A 17,724-nucleotide genomic window follows, 5' to 3' on the forward strand; every position below is an offset into this window, starting at 1 on the left:
GGAGTAGCCGCGGAGAAGAACCAAAGCAGACATATCCTCCAAAACAAAAAGAGCCATCCATCATCTCCTAAAGCACATCTTAGCCTCCCCCCCTATTTGACTCCTCTTGAGTTCTGTCGTTCGTTAATAAAAGGAAAAAGTTGGATTATGTATGGCGGGAAATATCGGGATATATATATATATATATATAATATAGAGAGAGGTGTGTCGACGTAAGAAGTTTCGATAACAATGTCTGACACGGATGGCAGCACATTTCCCATAGCATCTAAAGAAATCAAGGTTTCGAAAAAGAGAAAAAGGAGAAAACTGGTTTTCGTTACATCTCCAAAACTGCTGCCGCTTGCTTCATTAGAGCCGCTGTCTTAGCAATGTACTTGTTGGCATCGTCCCAGGCCTCTGCGTCGACGAGATCGCGGACGGCTGGGAAGAAGGCTTCGTCGTAGCCTGACCATAGTTGCGGGCCGAAAACGACGTGCTTGAACTGTGTGCGGTTGGGAATCTAGCAAGAAAAGAATTAGCATCAGTTTAACAATCCCTTCCCCTGAGTCAGGAAAGAGTGTGAGAAACAACTTACACCACCGCCAAGCTCCAAATCCAACAAAGCCGTCTCAAACATAGCCATCTTGTTGTTATACGCAATTCGCGCCGTGCCCAGCTCCTGCGTCTCCCAGCCACCGCTTCGAATGACCAGTCGGTCCCATTCCATCTCCCACTTCGAAAACTGCTGTGCCTTCGCCGAGACCGTCGCAGCCGCATCCTTGAGGTCCACGAATTTGAGAACACCCTTGTGCTTCTTCTTCTCTGCCTCCTTGTTCGCCCATGACTCCAGATCGCTAACCCATGTCTCGAGGCTGCGGCCGTAGTTGACCATGTCAAAAGGCATAATAGGCCGGTCTGCCAGGTCGAGGATGATGAGACCGACGACTTGGGCAAGTATGCCGTGATACGTAAAGCCGGGGTCAATAACCTGCTCCATCAAATCAAAGTTGTCGTAGCTGGAGTGGTAAGGGAACGGCTCGCCGGCAAACTCGAGATCCAGCGAGCTTGTACCGGCAATGTCCTGGAAAGCGACGTAATCGCTGCCCGCGCCCAAGCCCTCGAGCTTACTGCCGCTGCGATCCCAGAGGTCTTTGAGGGTGGTGTTGAAGTTTGGGTCGACGACTCGCTCCATGGCGTGGAACAGGCTCTTTCGGAGGGGAGGCGAACCGGCAGCGCGGAAGTTCTGACCAGATACTACGGTGTCCAGGTTGATGTAGGCAAAGGCATTCTCACGCAGGGCATCGACATTCTTCTCCACAAACTCGGTAGATCCAATGAGGTTGTACTCCTCGGCGTCCCACGACATAAATTCAATGGAACGGAGAGGCCTCCAGCCGCGATCAACCAAGTCTCCAAAGATGCGCGCCAACTCAATCATGATGGCCGTGCCTGTGTGCGGGTCAGTCGCGCCAAATGCCCATGCATCTCGGTGATTGCCTAGGATAATTGATTTGGCCGACGTTTCCATGCCTATAATCTTGCCGTATACGTTCCAGATGGGCTGCTTCTCGTTCTCATCCTGCTCGTTCTGTAGACGAACAACGGGCGACGATTCGTTTCCAGTCCACCACTCACTAACCTCAGGCACGCCTCCTTTCCAAGCATCCGGCACCTTTTGGCCAAAGCCCTGGAGGTTCTGCAGCAAGACTTGCGCATCTCTCCAAGCAAGCGGGAGACTGGGAATCTTGACAAGCCCCTGGCTTTCTTCAACCTTCATGCGAGGGACTTCCTTCTTGCTCTCCCATCCCGGCGTCAGGACATCGCCGACAACCCAGCTCATGAGACTGACGGAGCCTCTCTGGACGCCATCCTCCGGCATATATCGCCCACCAGGGGCGACGTCGCCTTTGAGGAAGCCGTCGTCGGCAGGATCGCTGTAGATGATGCATCCCGCAAAGCCCGCCAGCTCGGCTCCCTTGACTTTGAGAGCGCGGTCTGTCTGAGTGCCGTAGTATCTAACGAGAGCAATTGCCCCGGTAGTGTTGACGCCCATGTCCTTAATCTTTTGGTAGTCTTCCCTCGCTCCGTAGTTGGCGTAAATCAGGGGTCCCCGGACGTCGCCAGACTTGGAGTGTCCATGGAACGCCAAAGTCTGCTTTCCGGCCGACTCGCCTCCGCGCTCAACCTCCTCGAGCGCGGCGGTCCAAACCGCATTGTCGCCAGTCTCATCTAGAATCTGCACGGCCCGGCCGTTTTCGCGTGGGTAGTTGAGGTAGACGTAGTAGTCGTCCATCTCCACAATGTCCAGCCCTGCCTTGTTGAACATGGCCTCGACGTCTAGTGCCGTCGCATAGTCGCCCTCGGTACCAGCAATGTGTGCGTAGCTCGAAAAGATCTTGACGGCGGCGCGCATCCTCCTAGGATCGACAGTCTTTTGCAGGTGGACTCGAAGATCCTCTGGATCGAAGCGCATGCCTCCATTGTTCATGCCGTTGGTCAGTCCGCTAAGCATGCCGCTCGCAAAGAGGAAATACATGAAGCCAATGACGATGCCGAGCGCTAGTAGTCGCGCAACCGTGACAATAATCATCATGCTGTTGACCTTGGGGAAGGCAAAGTCTCGAAGCCACGACCTCACGTTGTCGAGATCCTCCGTTTCAACCGCCTCGTCTGCGGTTGAATTGTTCGCCGGCGCTGCTGACGGCCGCGATGGCAGCTGGATGCGTATCCGCGGTAATCTTAGGCGCCACTTGAACTTCCACGCCGGCAGCGACAGGTTGAAGCCTATCCTCTTCCCCCATATTGATCCTCCTGTGCGGCCGGGCTCCTCAATCTCCAGCTCCTCCATCTCCCGCCGCACCTGGTTCGTCTCGTCGGCATCGCTGTCGCTATCCCACAAGCTGTCCTCGTCATCCGTTTCCACCGTCGGCGCTCGATAGCCATCGGGCCGCCTGGAGCCCTGTGAGCTGTCGGCGGCCCGAGGCAGTAGTGATCGCGATTCGGTCTCGGTCGCGTTGCGCTCGTCGATGGCATCTCTCGTATGCGTTGCCCAGCCACGACTGCTGCCGGCCAATGCCTCATCGTACGTCGGCGGCACCGGGTCGTAAAACGGCACCTTTTCCGAAGGCATGGTGGGCTGGTGGGTTTAGAAAAGCAAAAACAAAAGGCGTAGTGTACAGGCGATGTTGCGCAATCATCCGCAGAGGGTTCGTCTATGCTCGTCGATGGGCGAACTGGTATGGAAGAGCACGCGATGTCGAGGGGGCCATTCAGATCGAAGGGGGTTATTTTTCCGTTTAGAAAACGAGCCAAAGCGGGCTAATCAAACGAGTGTCGAGAAAATGAGAGAGAGAGAGAGAGAGAGAGAGAGCGAGAAGCAAGGCGAGGAAAAGAAGAAAAGGATAATGCAAAGGTACAGTAGTACGAAGAAGAGTAACAAGAAGAGTGAGTATTCGAGGCCGATTACGAGCGCCGCATATCCAAGGAAAAAGGGCTGATGAGCGTCCAGCCGGTCGAATCCGCTGGAGATGGAGGAACAAAGAGGCTTACGAGGCCGTCGAAAAGATAAGGGATGACGATGCTATGCTAAATGGTACAAAGCCGGGGGGGCCGCCTAGACTTGGGCTTCTGTGCACCGCCCACTTTGGATCGATATCGCCAGCCAAAAGCCTAATGAGTGGTAAGAATAAATAATAAATAACACCACCAATGACCTCCCGTAATAGTTGAGCAAGACAGTTATTAACCTACTCAAGCCAGTTCAGCTTTATTGCTCATCTGCTATTAGACGGTATTACTACGTTCATTAGCATTCTCCCTCCCTGGAATGAATTACATTCCCCCCCCCCCATAAAACAAGACGCCGCACTCCGCCCCTATAAAATTGAAATCGCCTCCTAGACCCTTCGAAACGTGACGGGTTACATTAAAATCCGCGCTTGGCAGCTGCACCTCATTTGGCTAAGTCTTATTAACGCCACCAAGATACTACGGACTTTTGTATGTAACTCCCCGTTTGAAGGAATAAATACCTGTGAATCCAGTACTCTGCATTCATTCAATCAATTCATGCGGAACAGTAGAAATGATCAAAATAAAGATAGAATAAAATAAAATAGAGAAGATATCGGCTACAGATACTCTGCTGAAACACGAGGCAATCCATGTTTGCAGCTGACTGGACCCTTGGAAAAGACGCCAGCTTTGCGTTCGTTTGCGCTGATCCGCATGGGATGGGATGCCAAATCTGCCTGTTGATCTGTCAATAGCACAGTCAGACTAGCCACACCCGAACTCGTACCCCAGCTGTAATTAAAAATGGAAGGAAAATACGCTACACTACAGATGGTCGGGGTAAATAAGGCGACAGCAAAGCCCGTTCGTTCAGCTCCACATCGTATTTCGTGCTGCGTGATTGGCGCTACGAGAATAGCTGCGAGATGAGTACCGTTGAAGATGCCATGGAATACACATACACACAAACTCGATTATTACTGCCAACACGCATCAGTCACCACAAGACGCCTGGTGTACTATAACCCCTCGTTTTATATACCCAGCTTCTCAACAATCAACGTGCCTCTTGCGACCAAAGCTATATATAAGAATAAAAATACATCAATAGTCATGTCCTGTCCTTCTTTGCTCCGGCTGCGTCTTGGTGGTGAAATTATACATCTAAATGCTCTCATCCCGTCCCCATCTTGCCTATACTTACCCCCTTCCCAAGAGCCTATTCTTGATATAGTTTTTTTGCTGTACCGCGGAATTCAACCTTCAACCCCCCTGGCCGAGAGACCAAGTGTCCATTCTCCTAGCTTGGATACAATACGACGCCTTCATACTGCCTAGACTTGATATTCTCCAGGGTCTGGTGGAAGTGCTTCTTGCTGGTCTCTATCGAAGCTGAGTCTTGCTGGTTACCCGCCAAATTGGAGTGAATCAGCTCAATGAGCCCGTTCAGGTATTTGGTAGTCACCTGATAAAAAAAGGGGGAAATGTCAGTCAATTGTTCAATAAATATCATCTGGCAACGGAGATGCCTACCGATTCATTCTGTTGGTCAAAGTAGTAGACGTAGCGATCCAAAATCTCGACAAACAATTCGATGGAAGTCGCTGTTTCCATGCACGAATCGGCCACGCGAAGGGCCCGCTGCAAGCACTCGAGCACTCGTTTGCCGTCACGATAGAGCTGTTAATCAGGTCTTGTTAGCGGATGTTGTATTGCCTCCTTCTTCCTTTCCCCTTCTATTTGGATATCTTACCTCAGTCTCTTCTGTTTCATTATTGACGGCGACGGGCGTCGCCCACCACAAATGACTTGCCAGGTAGACGGCTCGGCATTGATCTGGTTTCCGCAAAAGCTTGCTGCCGTGCTGGGCACACTTGGTGATGAGCGTGTCGTAATTCTCCTTGCCAAAGCTGCGAGTCTGGTGAAGTGAGCTGGCAATGACGCAAACGGCCTGGAACTGGGCTTTAGAATCCGAGATGGACTCTTCATAAGCGGTAAAGGCCTGCGCATAAAATTCATATGCCACCTCTTCAAACCCGGTCAGGTCTGCCGTCTGCCCTGCCGAGCAAAACAGACGCAAGGCCAGCTCAGCTACCCCCGCGCCGTTTACGCGAGTGTACAGCGTACTAATTGCAGAGTGGATAAACTTGTACAGAGCGTTGATTTGAGACTCCCAGTTGTCCTCAAAGTGCTCTCTAGATTTAAACTTCCTGGCCAGCTTGAGACAAGCTGTTATTAGCGGTGGTGTGGTTGTTCGGATGCGGTCATTGCCCTCTGAGAATGCTTTGCGTGTCAGCTGCAGGAGCTTGAACTGCGTGTCGTTGTCGTCGGCCTGCAGCAGATGCACCATTCTTGCCAGCCATCCTTGCTCTTCCAGGGTCTCGTCTGTCTCTACGGCTCGCCGCTGCGTGGCTCCGGCGTATCCTTGTGGCGCCTGCGTTCCCTCCTTGATGAGCACCGACAGCACATCGAGGACATGCTCCAGCTGGTCCGTCTTGGAAATCTTGATTTGGTCTTTCAAGAGGCCGCGGATGATGCCACCAGCAACGGCCCGGCGAGTAGGATATGACTGAGCTTGGAAAAGCGGCACGTATGTTGGAAGGGAAAGAGCGGTAAATATGGATACGTAGCGGTTGAGAGGTGCCTGCAGCAGCGCGAGGAGGCTCTGCTGAGCTTGAGCGGAATGAAGATCAGCATTGTTGATGTTCTCCTTGGTTTTTGTAGTGGCATAAGCCAAGATCTGGTCCACATAGTCCAGTCGGTCGGGGTAGTTGTTAAGCGCCAGGTTACAGAGCGATACCAGCAGCGCAATGGTGTCCTGGATAGGGAGGTGCTGGGCTTCAACGAGGTTTTTGACCTGTGTGAAGAAAACTTCGTAGAGTGGTACATCTTTAGCATCGTCAACCGCTTCTCCTTCCTCCTCCCCTTCTTTTCCATTGACAGCCGTTGTCTCTGTTTCAGCAACTGAAGCGGCCGATTCATCTGCCACGGCAGTGGTATCCGCCTCATCAGCTGCAGGCGGTGCTGACGCTTCACCCTCTTCTGGTAGCTGTTGGTCAGCTTCGGTGCTGGGCTTGCTGTCGGTTGCAGCGGCATCCTCTGCAGGAGGCGGCTGTTCAGTGGCGGCTGGAGGAGCAACTTGTGGCTCGGCCTCTTTCTGGAGCTTCACCTTCTCCAGCAGATTGGCGAGGGCTTCGGCTTCGGCCTTTTCTTGATCAGGGCCCCTCTCACGCCCGCCTTCACGTTCAGCATACTCTGAGAGACGGTCCATGAGGCCACTGACTATGGCTTTGACGTTGACGTGCGGGTTCAGTCTTGATACGGCGCCAAGGAATTGACCTAGCGTGTGTAGGTGGAATTCGTCAGGGAACACCTGTGTGATGACTTCGAGGAGATATTCTTGGGCTAGAACATCTCGGCATTGCACAACTTGTTCCAGCAGAGGTGCGAGAATGCCCGTCTTGTACGTTTCAAGATCCACCAGCTGGCTCAGTCGCACAATGTTGCTTCCCACCAGCAGCTGGAGCTCTTTTCTCTCGCGGATCCTCTGCTCCCTCTCGCGGGAGTGGCCTTGGTGCTGCAGACGAACCCACAGTTTGTTCATTTCCACAAAGTTGGTCAGGATGAAATTGATCGAGTCGCTGAGGTTGCCTTCAGGACCATCGCCGCTGCCAGTAGGGAGGAAATCCCGGGCCTGGCCTGACATGTAGTAACGCAGAAACAGTCCCCTGATGGGGTGCTGGACACCGCGGCTCATGTCCATCATATCCTTCATCAGCTCCTTGACCGGCGCATCAGGTATGGACATGTAGGCAGTTCCCACGGTGACCATGAGATACATCCTGGGGATGATGTTCCCGGCATATTGAACCAATTCGTAGAGATCGGCAAGGTGGTTAACAGGGTGGTTTTCTCGGAGGTGGACAGCTAGGAAGCGCAGGGCGTCGAAAATGGCCATGTAGAGCTCGTAGTACTGCTTGGGACCAAGGCTGCTTGTGCGGAGCTCAGAGACGAGCGTCGAGCTATAAAGCCAGGAGGCCAAGATTCATGCGTCAGCCCCTCTCTCTATGTATTCGCGTCTTTGTGTTTGCCGCCTCTTTCATTCTCTGAGACATATCGGCACCTACCAGCATTTCAGGGCATCCATAAGCTTTCCCGGCGTGTCGAGGCATTTCCGCATGAGCGACGTCTGCTGGCGCACTGCAACCAGGGCATCCTCCAGCAGCCGAGCCTGATCCTCCGGGGGGGCGGGCGTGGCCATTGTCGCAGCTTGTTGGCAGGCGGCGGGGTAGCTTGAGCTTGCAGGGACGATGAGGCCAGAAACAAAAACAAGCCCTCAGTTAGGCATTGACGGGACAGGGCGAGGCGATTGCGCCGGGTTGGTGATGTTGGAATAGCCTCGAGATAGTGAAGACAGGGCAAAAGGCCAGCGCAAAGTGGCTTGGCTGCCAGTGACGACAGCTTTGGTTACTATGGATATTGCAGACTGGAGCTGCCAGAGGAGCTAGCCGGTACTTTGGGACTCGTACCCAGGGTGAGCAGACAGCCACGTGATTTCAGTCTCTTTCTTGTACTGGGCCAAACATCCCAATTTCAACAATGACGATGGACCTTGGACTGCATCTCCTGTTTAAACATACACATAGAACCCATTGATTTTTCGGCATCTCACTTCACTCTGGTGCGCATTATCATGGACTTGAAGCCTGCTCTTGATTTGCTCTTCTACAAGACCGAGTTACATGGAACCCCCACTTTGGAGACCAGCAACACCCAGGCTCACTAAGAAAACACGCAAACACATCAAGGCACGACAAAGCTGGGCTTCGAACTAATATAAAATGCGATAAAAATCACGGTACATCTTTCTTTCACATAGGGGCAATCATATGTATCATCAACTCAGTTGTATGCTTATTCAGCCATGTACTTTGGGAGCCAAGCAGCCTTCTATCCAGTCTCCTATTCTCTTATCTAACATCTTACAAAAAAAAACAACGCTCTAAACAAAGACCATGAAAAACGCCCGCTTCATATCAATAGATCCCCATTTCCCCTTTATTTCTTTTTTTTTTTCTTTCTCTCTCTTTTTTTTTTTTTCTACCATTTGACCACCTTCTGAGGGAAAAACTCGTCAATCAGCTCCATGTAATAGGGCTTGAGCTCCTCCACGCTAGGAACATCATCACTCTTGCTGTACAAGTCGTACGGGTTAAAGGCCTGAACGGCCTTCATCATCTCCCAGTCCTTCTCAACCATAAACTCCCTGTAGGCTCCCTCGCGGTGCCAGGGGTAGAACGAGTGGTAGCGGATCATGGCAAGCGCCTCATCCGGCAGAAGCGACTGATCGCGGACGACATGGTAGAGATACTCGTCATGGCCCCAGCTGAGCATCACGTTGTCCAGACCACAGCCGGGCGAATAGATGCCATACTTGGTTGAGTAAATGGGATCCTTCGTGTCAGGGTTGTTGACAAAGGTGTCAGGCAGGATGATTCGCTTGTCAAAAGCACAGCCAACGGGGAACGTATCGCCAACGACATCCCATTGACCCTGTGTTTCGAGCTCGTCGAAGAAAAGCATGAGCTTGCCTAGGTCATGGATCAGACCTGTGACCTGCATCCATCGTGGCTTGCCATCACGGCGAATCGCCTCAGCAGACTGGAGCAAGTGCTCGATCTGAGACAGCGACGTGTCTGGGTCAGATTCGTCAACGAGAGTGTTGAGCTTCTCGATGGCCTCCCAGACGGTCATCTCCGGGCGCACACGTGAAGCGCTCTTGAACCGGTTGCGAGCAGCAAGGTTGTAGGCAACAGTCTGCTTTTCGTGCTGCTCCTTGTAAAAGTTTTTGACCCTGTCGCAGGCATCCTCGTACTGGCGGAAGTTTGCCTTGTCCTTGTTGGCGTCGAACTTGGACTCGGAATCGTACTTGATGCAGTTAACGTCGTCGATGGCGTCGGAGACGTTTTCCAGCTTCTGGCCGACGGAAAAGGTCTCGCCGAGATCAACGATAGCTGTTGGTGCCATGGTGAAGGGAAATATGTAGGTGTCGAGTGGTGTAGTGATGTACTTGACGGGCAGAGGAACAGATCGTGAATATACGAATAAAGTGTCGTCAAGTACGCGTATGAAATGGGAAAAATTGCAGTATATAAAAAACGATTGTTATATGCCCCGTATTGTATTGGGATACTTGTGATATTCCGGACGCTCGGTTGTATATTTCTCAACAGTCGTCTCTTGGATGAAGAAAGCCAGCTCTGCTAGCCAGGACATCGCAGGCCTTAAGTATCTTTCGACATCCCATGGTTGACTTTCCTATTTTACCGAATTGCCTTTTTACGTCATTAAACGAGATCCTCCACCCCCTCAAAAAAATCATCGCCATGTGCTGCTCGTAGGTTGTACGATGGGGTCAATGTCTAGACACAAAGCCGGGCCCCTGGTGGAACTTTCGGCGGCGAGATTTCCATATTTGGGGTCAGCTAGGAGGCTAGCGCCGCCGAATATTTCCAAGAAAGGATATCCCCAGATCTTATCCCAAATGCGCACGAATCTAAATCTTAGATGGCGGGCGCCATTGCTCGTTCAGGCAGATGAACACATCGACGTTGATCGTACCAGACGGGGAAAAATCACACTGATGCTGAACCCATCAGTTCATCTCAGATCTGCTTTTGAATCTAGCATCACTTTTTAATCTCTTCTTTTTATCCGACAGAATCTCACCAATCAAGAGCCCTCAATGTCCATCTTTTCCATATGCAGTAATTTACACTGGTGGAAGCGCTCCATTCTTGTGATATCACGCTGTATCCGCACCATCTCCTCCTCACTGGACCTGGATTCCATCATACCTGCCTGCATCGGGATCAAAGCAGTCTTCCCCCGAGCAAAGTCCCCGGCCGCTCAGAAGTTCGAGACCTTCTTCTCCTTTACATCTGAAATCGGTCACGAATCCCCCGTGGACCGCTGGTCGGCTGACTGCAAGATCCACATTTCCCGCCGGTGTCGCCTTGAATTGTCTCGAAGCTCGGATGCCTGTACGGTGTATTCCCGGATGCCTGCTCAAGCTGCACATTTGTAGACTCAGCCAATGTCTTATCCTTGATGAGAATAAGACTTCCATCCATCATACGATTTGAAGACTTATTCAAGAATCGAGTCTGTGAACAATTTTCTTCTTCGGACCTCCTTTTACTCATGGACACAGCCCCCAGATAGATCCAGATATGGTAAGAGGCGGCTTGCTTCGCCATTTTGAGACATGGACTATCTTCAAAAGTATTAAGATCCCAAATCCTGTATGGTGAGTCTTGACCATACCGTAGATTAGGGCATCTGATGTGGGCATTCTACGTCTGCGGGGGCAATTCTGACCTGCTGCCAACATTTCCGCTCTTTCTCCGAGAGAGACATGGCTCCAGTAATCGTTTATTATTTTATAATGCTTCTAAATACGGATGATCCATTTCCTGTGTAATTCGGTACTATGCCGCTTTCAAATCGCGTTGTGGCTACATCACTTGAACCATTCTTACAAATATTGATACCGACCTAGCAAAACACTAGATAATATGAACATTTAGCCAGAAAAGGATTATAGTAATCTAATTGGTCTCTTTAGTCAAATTTTATTTGTAATTTATTATTTGCAACTTCTCATCAGGTGTGGTACAGGGCTTATAATCCGAAATGATTCGGCGAGCTTTATATCATATTGCACGGATACGACTATATCACACTCTTCGATTAGCAGGCAATGATACAACTTAATCTCAAAAACGTGATAGTGACTGCATCCCGTCTAACTTTTCCAATACAGTAAATTCGGATGGTGATCCAGAATTGCACAATCCCTACATTTCATGATTCATCTGGACAGGACAAGCGCAGCTCACCCCGGCGCTTACTACGGTGTAGAAACAATATGACTAGAATGAATTCAAACTCATTGGATAGATTAGGCATAATTTCTGCCCAGATTTCGTAATTACCCATCATGTTCATACTCCAAGAATCTCAGCGAATGACCTTGCATTGATGAATATTATTCTTTGATATGAAGAGATAAGGAGAGATCATGATCCTTTGTTGGGAGATTTATTTCGAAGTACGATGCGAGAGCTGACTTCACCAAATGATACTAATTTTGAAGGTTCAAATACTAAGCGAATTATACACATGATCGATTCACAAGCGTCACGTCCAGTTGTCTGAAATTGTGTTAACTTCAGACGACTTTGGTTGTTATAAGTCGTGTCGATTTTATTATAACTTCCTTCTAACTAGTATCTAAGGATAGTCTGATATCTGCCTACTCCTACGGGCGCAGTATCGATACTATGAAGGCTTGGGCGTGACACTCTGCTGTCGAAATATTCCAGAGGCTAAGAAGGCCAAGTTGGCTTTATTAGCCTTATGACTGGAGTACGGTTTGGACAAATATATACGGTTGAACTAGTAAAGCTCTGTATAGTAGATTCTTCTGTTATTTAATCTTAAAGTATCTCAAGGTTTCATTTGTTGCCAAGATCAGGCTGGGACATCGAGCAGCGTCGCTACCACAATGTTGGCATGCTTCTCGAGATCAATTTGCTTCATGTTTGTGAGATCAACCACTCCTGGATTGAGACTTGTTATCCCCAGTTTGTCGAGATCTGTGCTCTCTGCCAGCTGGACGGGATCTATCGGATCTGGCCTTTCGCGGCCTATTAGCTGCCGGAGCCTGCTACCGATGTCAACATCGGTATTAACCGTGATATTAAAGCTGAACGGAACTTCATCCCTTCGGCGGAGCAGTACTGCCGTCCGGAGGAAGCTCGGTATTCCTTGCTTCAGTTTGGGATCTTCCGCCAGGGTCCATATGGCGCTGTTGCCCTTGCCCCAGCCAGTTTCCAAGAGGCGCTTGGAGCCCGTTAACGTAGTCGCATGTTCCGTGCTCTGCACTTGCGTAGTCTCCCATCAGACGTACCCAAGCTCTCCGCCAACTCCCGTGAACTCTCCTTTAAGACTAGCTGTGAGTGACTGTTTGACGTCTTTCGTGGATACGGCCTTATTGATGGCGAATTTGCCTTGCGGCGCAATGGCAAAGACCTCGGGGCGGTTCCTATCATCGCCACTTTCGTCGTTAAAGACGAGCTTGATCTGACCGCTGGTGAACCTATGCGAGCTGTTGACCGCTATAAAGCTGAAATGGAAGATGAGCAACGATGCCGCATCTTCAGCCGGTGTAAAATTGCCATGTGTAACGTTGACTAGAGCAGCTCGTAAGACGAGCGCTTCACCACGATCGATGAGAACGCTGCGGGCAGTTTCTCCTGGTACATTTTTGGTGCGGAATCCTGACTCAGGGTCTCCTTCAAGAAGCAAAATATCAACTGGTTCCATCTCCGGTCACGCGATATAGAATAGAATAAAGGAAGAAAGGTCCCGTTGCGGATGCCCGACAATGTTATTTAATGGCGGTCATAGCACGGGTATCAATGAATGGCAACACACCATATATCTATTAGTGTTTACTCTGAACACGCCAGCCGCGAATCATTTCACTTCCCCGCAGCCATTGAACCCAATCATGGCAAACCACATTTGCTTGCGTTAGGTGCCAACACAGGCTTCTCGGAATGTATGTATATAAGCCCCCCAGCGCCAGCCTATCAGTCGCTATCAGCAATAAGATTTACAAATCTATCATATGTAAGATTCATACGGAGATAGGGGGGTTGTATTCGATTGGCGCACTGACAATGCACAACAGTAGCGGCGCGCACAATGATTCAAAATGCTACCTACCCTTGTACATAATCAATTGCAACACTTAAGGGCTGTTGTCATAAATACATGTATATAGTATACAGATATAGGTATGTATGTAACCATTGACTTTCATCATCTACCCTGAGTTACGAAATACATCCGTATTTTTACTCGTATTGCTATACAATTAAGGGCCCATTCTAGAATGTCGGCTGAGAGTGTCCACTTCCTGCGACTGTCAGTGATTTCGAATGAGAGTAATTGGTGCTATATCGAGATGCATTTAAGGTTCATATGTTTCAAAGTACATAACAGAGGGCAGTATTCCACCTAGAGTTGTAATAAGTCGTGAATTAGTTCAAAGGCTAGTCGTATAATGTCAAGGAGACCTCGTGTAAGACAGACGAATCGACAAGGAAGCAATCGGGCGACTTATTTTCCTGAACAACAGCCCCATGGTTCATGATCTAGTGAATACCTCCAGAAACTTATAGTTCATCCCGACTCTCTCCTAAGTTCTCTTGAGTATTTTGCCCTTTTTCGCCAACAATCTCCCTTGCAAGCTTCGTCCAAAACGAGCACGCGCTTCGCAAATTTTGAGTATCGTTAGAAAGCTCAAAGTATGAGTTCTCCAGTCCTCTCCACCACACTCGCATCACGTTCCGCAGCTCATCGTCACTCCCATCTGCAATCGGCCAGTCCGGTATTCCCCGTTGCAACGGCTTATTCGGATCACCATAAATAGCAAGTGAAGCAAAGTATTGCCTTAAATGCGGAGAAACCTTGGCGATAAGTGGCTCGGCATAGCCTTGGGCGAGAAAGCCTGGCACGCCGGTCTTTCTCAGTAAATGCTCGACTTGCTCAGCGTTGCTGGCGAAGAGCGGGATAATATCGCTCGCATGATACGCATATTGAGTAATAGGGTATCCATAACTCATCATATAGGACTCATCGGGGTATGCATCGAAGAGATATCTGGCGTTGCAATTAAAGGACGCGTGCTGGATGATGGCAGCGAGGCATTTCTGATAGTCGCCTCCGAAGGTAAGTTTGCAGTCGTATTGCTTCTTGATAGCTCGTCTCTGAGGCTCAAGTCGCTGGCCGGGTAGAAACTCATTTAGAAAGGTGTCAAACTTTTCTTCGCTGTCTACGTGTTTGGGGGTAAAATGCGCAGACTCGTTCTCGCAATGGGAGATGATGGCAGACTTGATACCGTTCCAATGCTTGCCTGTGCGAGCAAGTTAGCTCACATATCCAGCTGGGGTTCTAAAGATGGTTTACCCTTCGAAAGCGTTACCGCAGGTATAGATTTGATCCATTTCCCATCTACTGCAGGACCGACGGGAAAGAGGCCCGTCTTTCTAACTTGTTCGAAGAGTTCTTGGTTAGCGCTGATAAGGGTACTCGAATCAGCCGCCCTCAGACAGTCGATGTCATACTCGGCTTTGCAGCCAGCAAGGTTAGAAAACTTTTTGTAAATACCATCGAGGCGACCATCTTGCGAATTATCCCAGGCCCACTCAAATGCCGGACTCTGTACCGCGAATGTGTTGAACAAGGGATCAACCTGGCCGTCCTCCCGAATCAGATGGTGCAAGATCGATCCAGCGCCGGCTGACTCACCCCAGACGCTGATTTGGCTTTTGTCTCCTTTAACTTTGCCAATATGTTCTTGAACCCACTGGAACAGAAGGGCTTGATCATACAAGCCGGCATTAGGTTGCGCTACTTCTTCCATATAGGAGCCAGCAAGCCATCCGAATGCGCCGACTCGGTAGTTGCCCACAACGAAAATTGCTTTGTAGCCAGAAGATTTGACGACGGCGTCACCTCTATAAAGTATTGTGTCTTGATCCTTGGAGCCAAAGGCATATGCGCCTCCGTAGATCCATACAATGACCGGCAATGACTCTGCTTCAGACTGAAACGCTGATACTGGTACATAAATGTCTAGAAATAGGCAATCTTCGCTTTGATCTGTTAATTTCAGTGTTCTAGCCGCTTTATTTGGGTCACCAAGACGATCTCTACCGCCTGGAGGATTGCGTAGTTTCGTGGTGTCAATTTGGATGCAAGTCGTTCCAGAAGTGATGTTCTGCAAAGAATCATCCTCCCAGTCCGGAAAAGAAGGAGCCGCGAAGCGAACCGGTTTAGATCCAAACCGAATATTTTTAAGGACATAAATCTGCGATGTGTCAATTTCCATGTTCAAAATTAGACTGCTGCCAGTCGAGAATAGATCTCGGACCTTGGAATCAACTTCGCTGACAGCAGCCCGCCAGGCTCCCCATGGCAGCTTCAGCTCTGGCGGCTCGACCTGCGCGACGACACTAAAAAGCAGAGTAAGAAGCCCTCCCAGTGAAAATCTCATTCTCATTGAATCTTATGAGGGATCGAGAAATCGTAGCGTGAGTAAGTGCTATTCTTGATAGACTGTTCCTTGGGCCACAGTACACAGATGCGAGATCAATCTTATGGAATCTAGGTTTCAATATAAGATATGATGAGTTCATACACCTGATACGGCCAACCTCTACCCAGTTAACCGGACTCTTAAAAAGACTTTTTAAACCAATTCACAATTTACTCTGAGGATTCTGTCTCGCGGAATAGCCTGTCACTTTCCAATTAGCCATCTAGTTACGCTAGGACAATATTGGTAATTATGAGCCGAAACACTACATGATCAAACCATGTTTAAGATAGCTTCCGAATTGACATATGACATCCAAATGTTATTACCAAATTCAACGCAACCAACCAAGTGCCCAAAATTATCATCCGGATTTGTCTCATATTCCAGCGCATCACCGTTTTATGTTGGCGCAATATGACGCAATTGCCCGAGTCCTATGTCTGCACATATCTCTTGTCGAGGGCCGGCAAATAGTTCCAAGGCGATCCTCACAGATTGACTCAATGTATTCAAGGGGTTCATTAGCTCAATAGGGCTATTACAGGACTAGCATCTATTCTATTTTATGAAGATATCCAGTCGGACGGTATCACGTCAATGTAAGAAGGGTATGTATCGAATAGAGAAGGTGTGACGTGATGCTTCATCTCTTCCCTTACGGGAAACATCAGGCACAGAGCTGTTGACAAAATCATTGGAGCTAATTACTACTGACTATATAGTGAGAGTTGTCTAGCTATCTGATTTACAAATAGGATTACCAGTGATCACAGCCGTAGACTTGTAAGCGGATACCACTGGCTCGGAGATGTCAACGGAGAGAGCGAGCATGAATCAAGTAGATGCATTGGTAACCAAATTCATTGGGTAAATATGAACGATAGACTAACTAGGACTATATCATATATTGTTGAACGGGGATCGAATTGAGCTGACTACGTCGGGTCAATTTCCATCTCCGACTCACTTACATGCTAGCCATTTTGCCCTTGTTGCGGCTGTCCGACATGTTAACTAGAATATGGACGTAATCTTCTCAGAAAGAAAAGATTTTTGCGTCGCCCTGGTAACTGCCGTCGAAAGAGATCTTCACATCGTAGTGAACCCAGACCTCATTGCCGTTTTTAAGGTAAAGACGGATTTCACCCTTAGCAACGAACAGGTCAACCTTGAGACCGACACCATCCTTGAGGTTTCCAAATATATTGCCAACAGTGATACCGGCGACGCTAACAGTGACACCAATTTCGAAAGTATCGGTGTCGATGTACCCAGTGATCTATACATGCCCGTTCAGCATTATTTCTATAGTATCGCGGTCTGGGTGGTGTCTTTTTCCTACCTTGATCGGGCCGAAAGACCAGTCGATGTTAGATCGACCGCGCCCAGGTGGAAGAGAGCGTCCAACACCCTCTTGAGTAGCAACCCAGTAGATGTCCCCCTCCTCGGGGCCCCGAAGGCTGACGATGGCACCTGGTCGTTTTGTCAGAACATCAGACATTGTCAAACGCAGCAAACAAACTCACCAACGTTGGTCTCTTCGGTCTCAGACATTACGTCGTGTTAATTTAATCGAATAGATTATAAATGAAATATTTGTGTAGCTGCGTTGCTTGGTGAGGTGAATGCTGTTGATCAGTGAAGGCTGGTGATAAGAAACTTGGATCAGAGAGAACAGTCGAATTCTTTTATATTTAAAGTTCCATATAGTGTCAAATCATTGTCTTTGATATCCACAATATCACGTCTTTAAATGTTAATCGTCTGTGGCCAGGATAGATCATCATATAGTCCTACCAATGCAATGAAGCGAGGCCAGCTACACTATGTCCATAATGGATGTTAAACTTATAATGTAAATCTATCACAAGATCATGTCAGAGATTGCCTAGCTGAGCCGCAAGAAACATATTGAAAAATGAGACGTTGGGCTTTAGGTAGAACAACTAATGCCTGGGTACAATGTTCAACGATATTTAAGCGTAAAGTTGCTGAGTAATAGATTCCCAGCGGGCAAACTATTAGTAAGTAGAGAGAAATATCGCTACAGCTAG

The 17,724-nt window shown here is 49.1% G+C and overlaps 6 protein-coding genes across 6 annotated transcripts; all 6 read right to left on the reverse strand.

The window, feature by feature from the left end:
- Window positions 1-319: 319 nt before the first annotated feature.
- M431DRAFT_80614 (hypothetical protein) lies at window positions 320-3,112 on the reverse strand (the record flags this gene model as incomplete). Its single annotated transcript, XM_024922962.1, has 2 exons — window positions 320-502; window positions 578-3,112. 2 exons carry the CDS (start codon window positions 3,110-3,112, stop codon window positions 320-322), a joined length of 2,718 nt encoding a protein of 905 aa, XP_024776677.1.
- A 1,318-nt stretch (window positions 3,113-4,430) lies between these two features.
- M431DRAFT_506739 (hypothetical protein) lies at window positions 4,431-7,966 on the reverse strand. The gene is made up of 4 exons (XM_024918851.1): window positions 7,623-7,966; window positions 5,249-7,517; window positions 5,029-5,175; window positions 4,431-4,960 (listed from the first exon to the last, which is right to left on the reverse strand). The coding sequence occupies exons 1-4, from the start codon at window positions 7,754-7,756 to the stop codon at window positions 4,796-4,798; spliced, it is 2,715 nt and encodes a 904-aa protein (XP_024776678.1). The 5' UTR covers window positions 7,757-7,966; the 3' UTR covers window positions 4,431-4,795.
- Window positions 7,967-8,388: 422 nt separating this feature from the next.
- M431DRAFT_506740 (hypothetical protein) lies at window positions 8,389-9,886 on the reverse strand. Its single transcript, XM_024918852.1, has one exon. It carries the CDS (start codon window positions 9,520-9,522, stop codon window positions 8,596-8,598), a length of 927 nt encoding a protein of 308 aa, XP_024776679.1. The 5' UTR covers window positions 9,523-9,886; the 3' UTR covers window positions 8,389-8,595.
- Window positions 9,887-11,751: 1,865 nt separating this feature from the next.
- Window positions 11,752-12,885, reverse strand: M431DRAFT_112539 (hypothetical protein; the record flags this gene model as incomplete). Its single annotated transcript, XM_024911836.1, is given in 2 exon segments — window positions 11,752-12,453; window positions 12,466-12,885. 2 exon segments carry the CDS (start codon window positions 12,883-12,885, stop codon window positions 12,031-12,033), a joined length of 843 nt encoding a protein of 280 aa, XP_024776680.1. The 3' UTR covers window positions 11,752-12,030.
- Window positions 12,886-13,742: 857 nt separating this feature from the next.
- Window positions 13,743-16,679, reverse strand: M431DRAFT_4098 (hypothetical protein; the record flags this gene model as incomplete). Its single annotated transcript, XM_024914936.1, has 3 exons — window positions 13,743-14,482; window positions 14,536-15,584; window positions 16,642-16,679. 3 exons carry the CDS (start codon window positions 16,677-16,679, stop codon window positions 13,743-13,745), a joined length of 1,827 nt encoding a protein of 608 aa, XP_024776681.1.
- Window positions 16,636-17,593, reverse strand: M431DRAFT_506744 (hypothetical protein). The gene is made up of 3 exons (XM_024918853.1): window positions 17,197-17,593; window positions 17,013-17,143; window positions 16,636-16,949 (listed from the first exon to the last, which is right to left on the reverse strand). Exons 1-3 carry the CDS (start codon window positions 17,222-17,224, stop codon window positions 16,707-16,709), a joined length of 402 nt encoding a protein of 133 aa, XP_024776682.1. The 5' UTR covers window positions 17,225-17,593; the 3' UTR covers window positions 16,636-16,706.
- Between the last annotated feature and the right edge of the window lie 131 nt (window positions 17,594-17,724).

Source organism: Trichoderma harzianum, assembly GCF_003025095.1.
Source record: "Trichoderma harzianum CBS 226.95 unplaced genomic scaffold M431scaffold_4, whole genome shotgun sequence".
Lineage (NCBI taxonomy): Eukaryota > Fungi > Ascomycota > Sordariomycetes > Hypocreales > Hypocreaceae > Trichoderma > Trichoderma harzianum.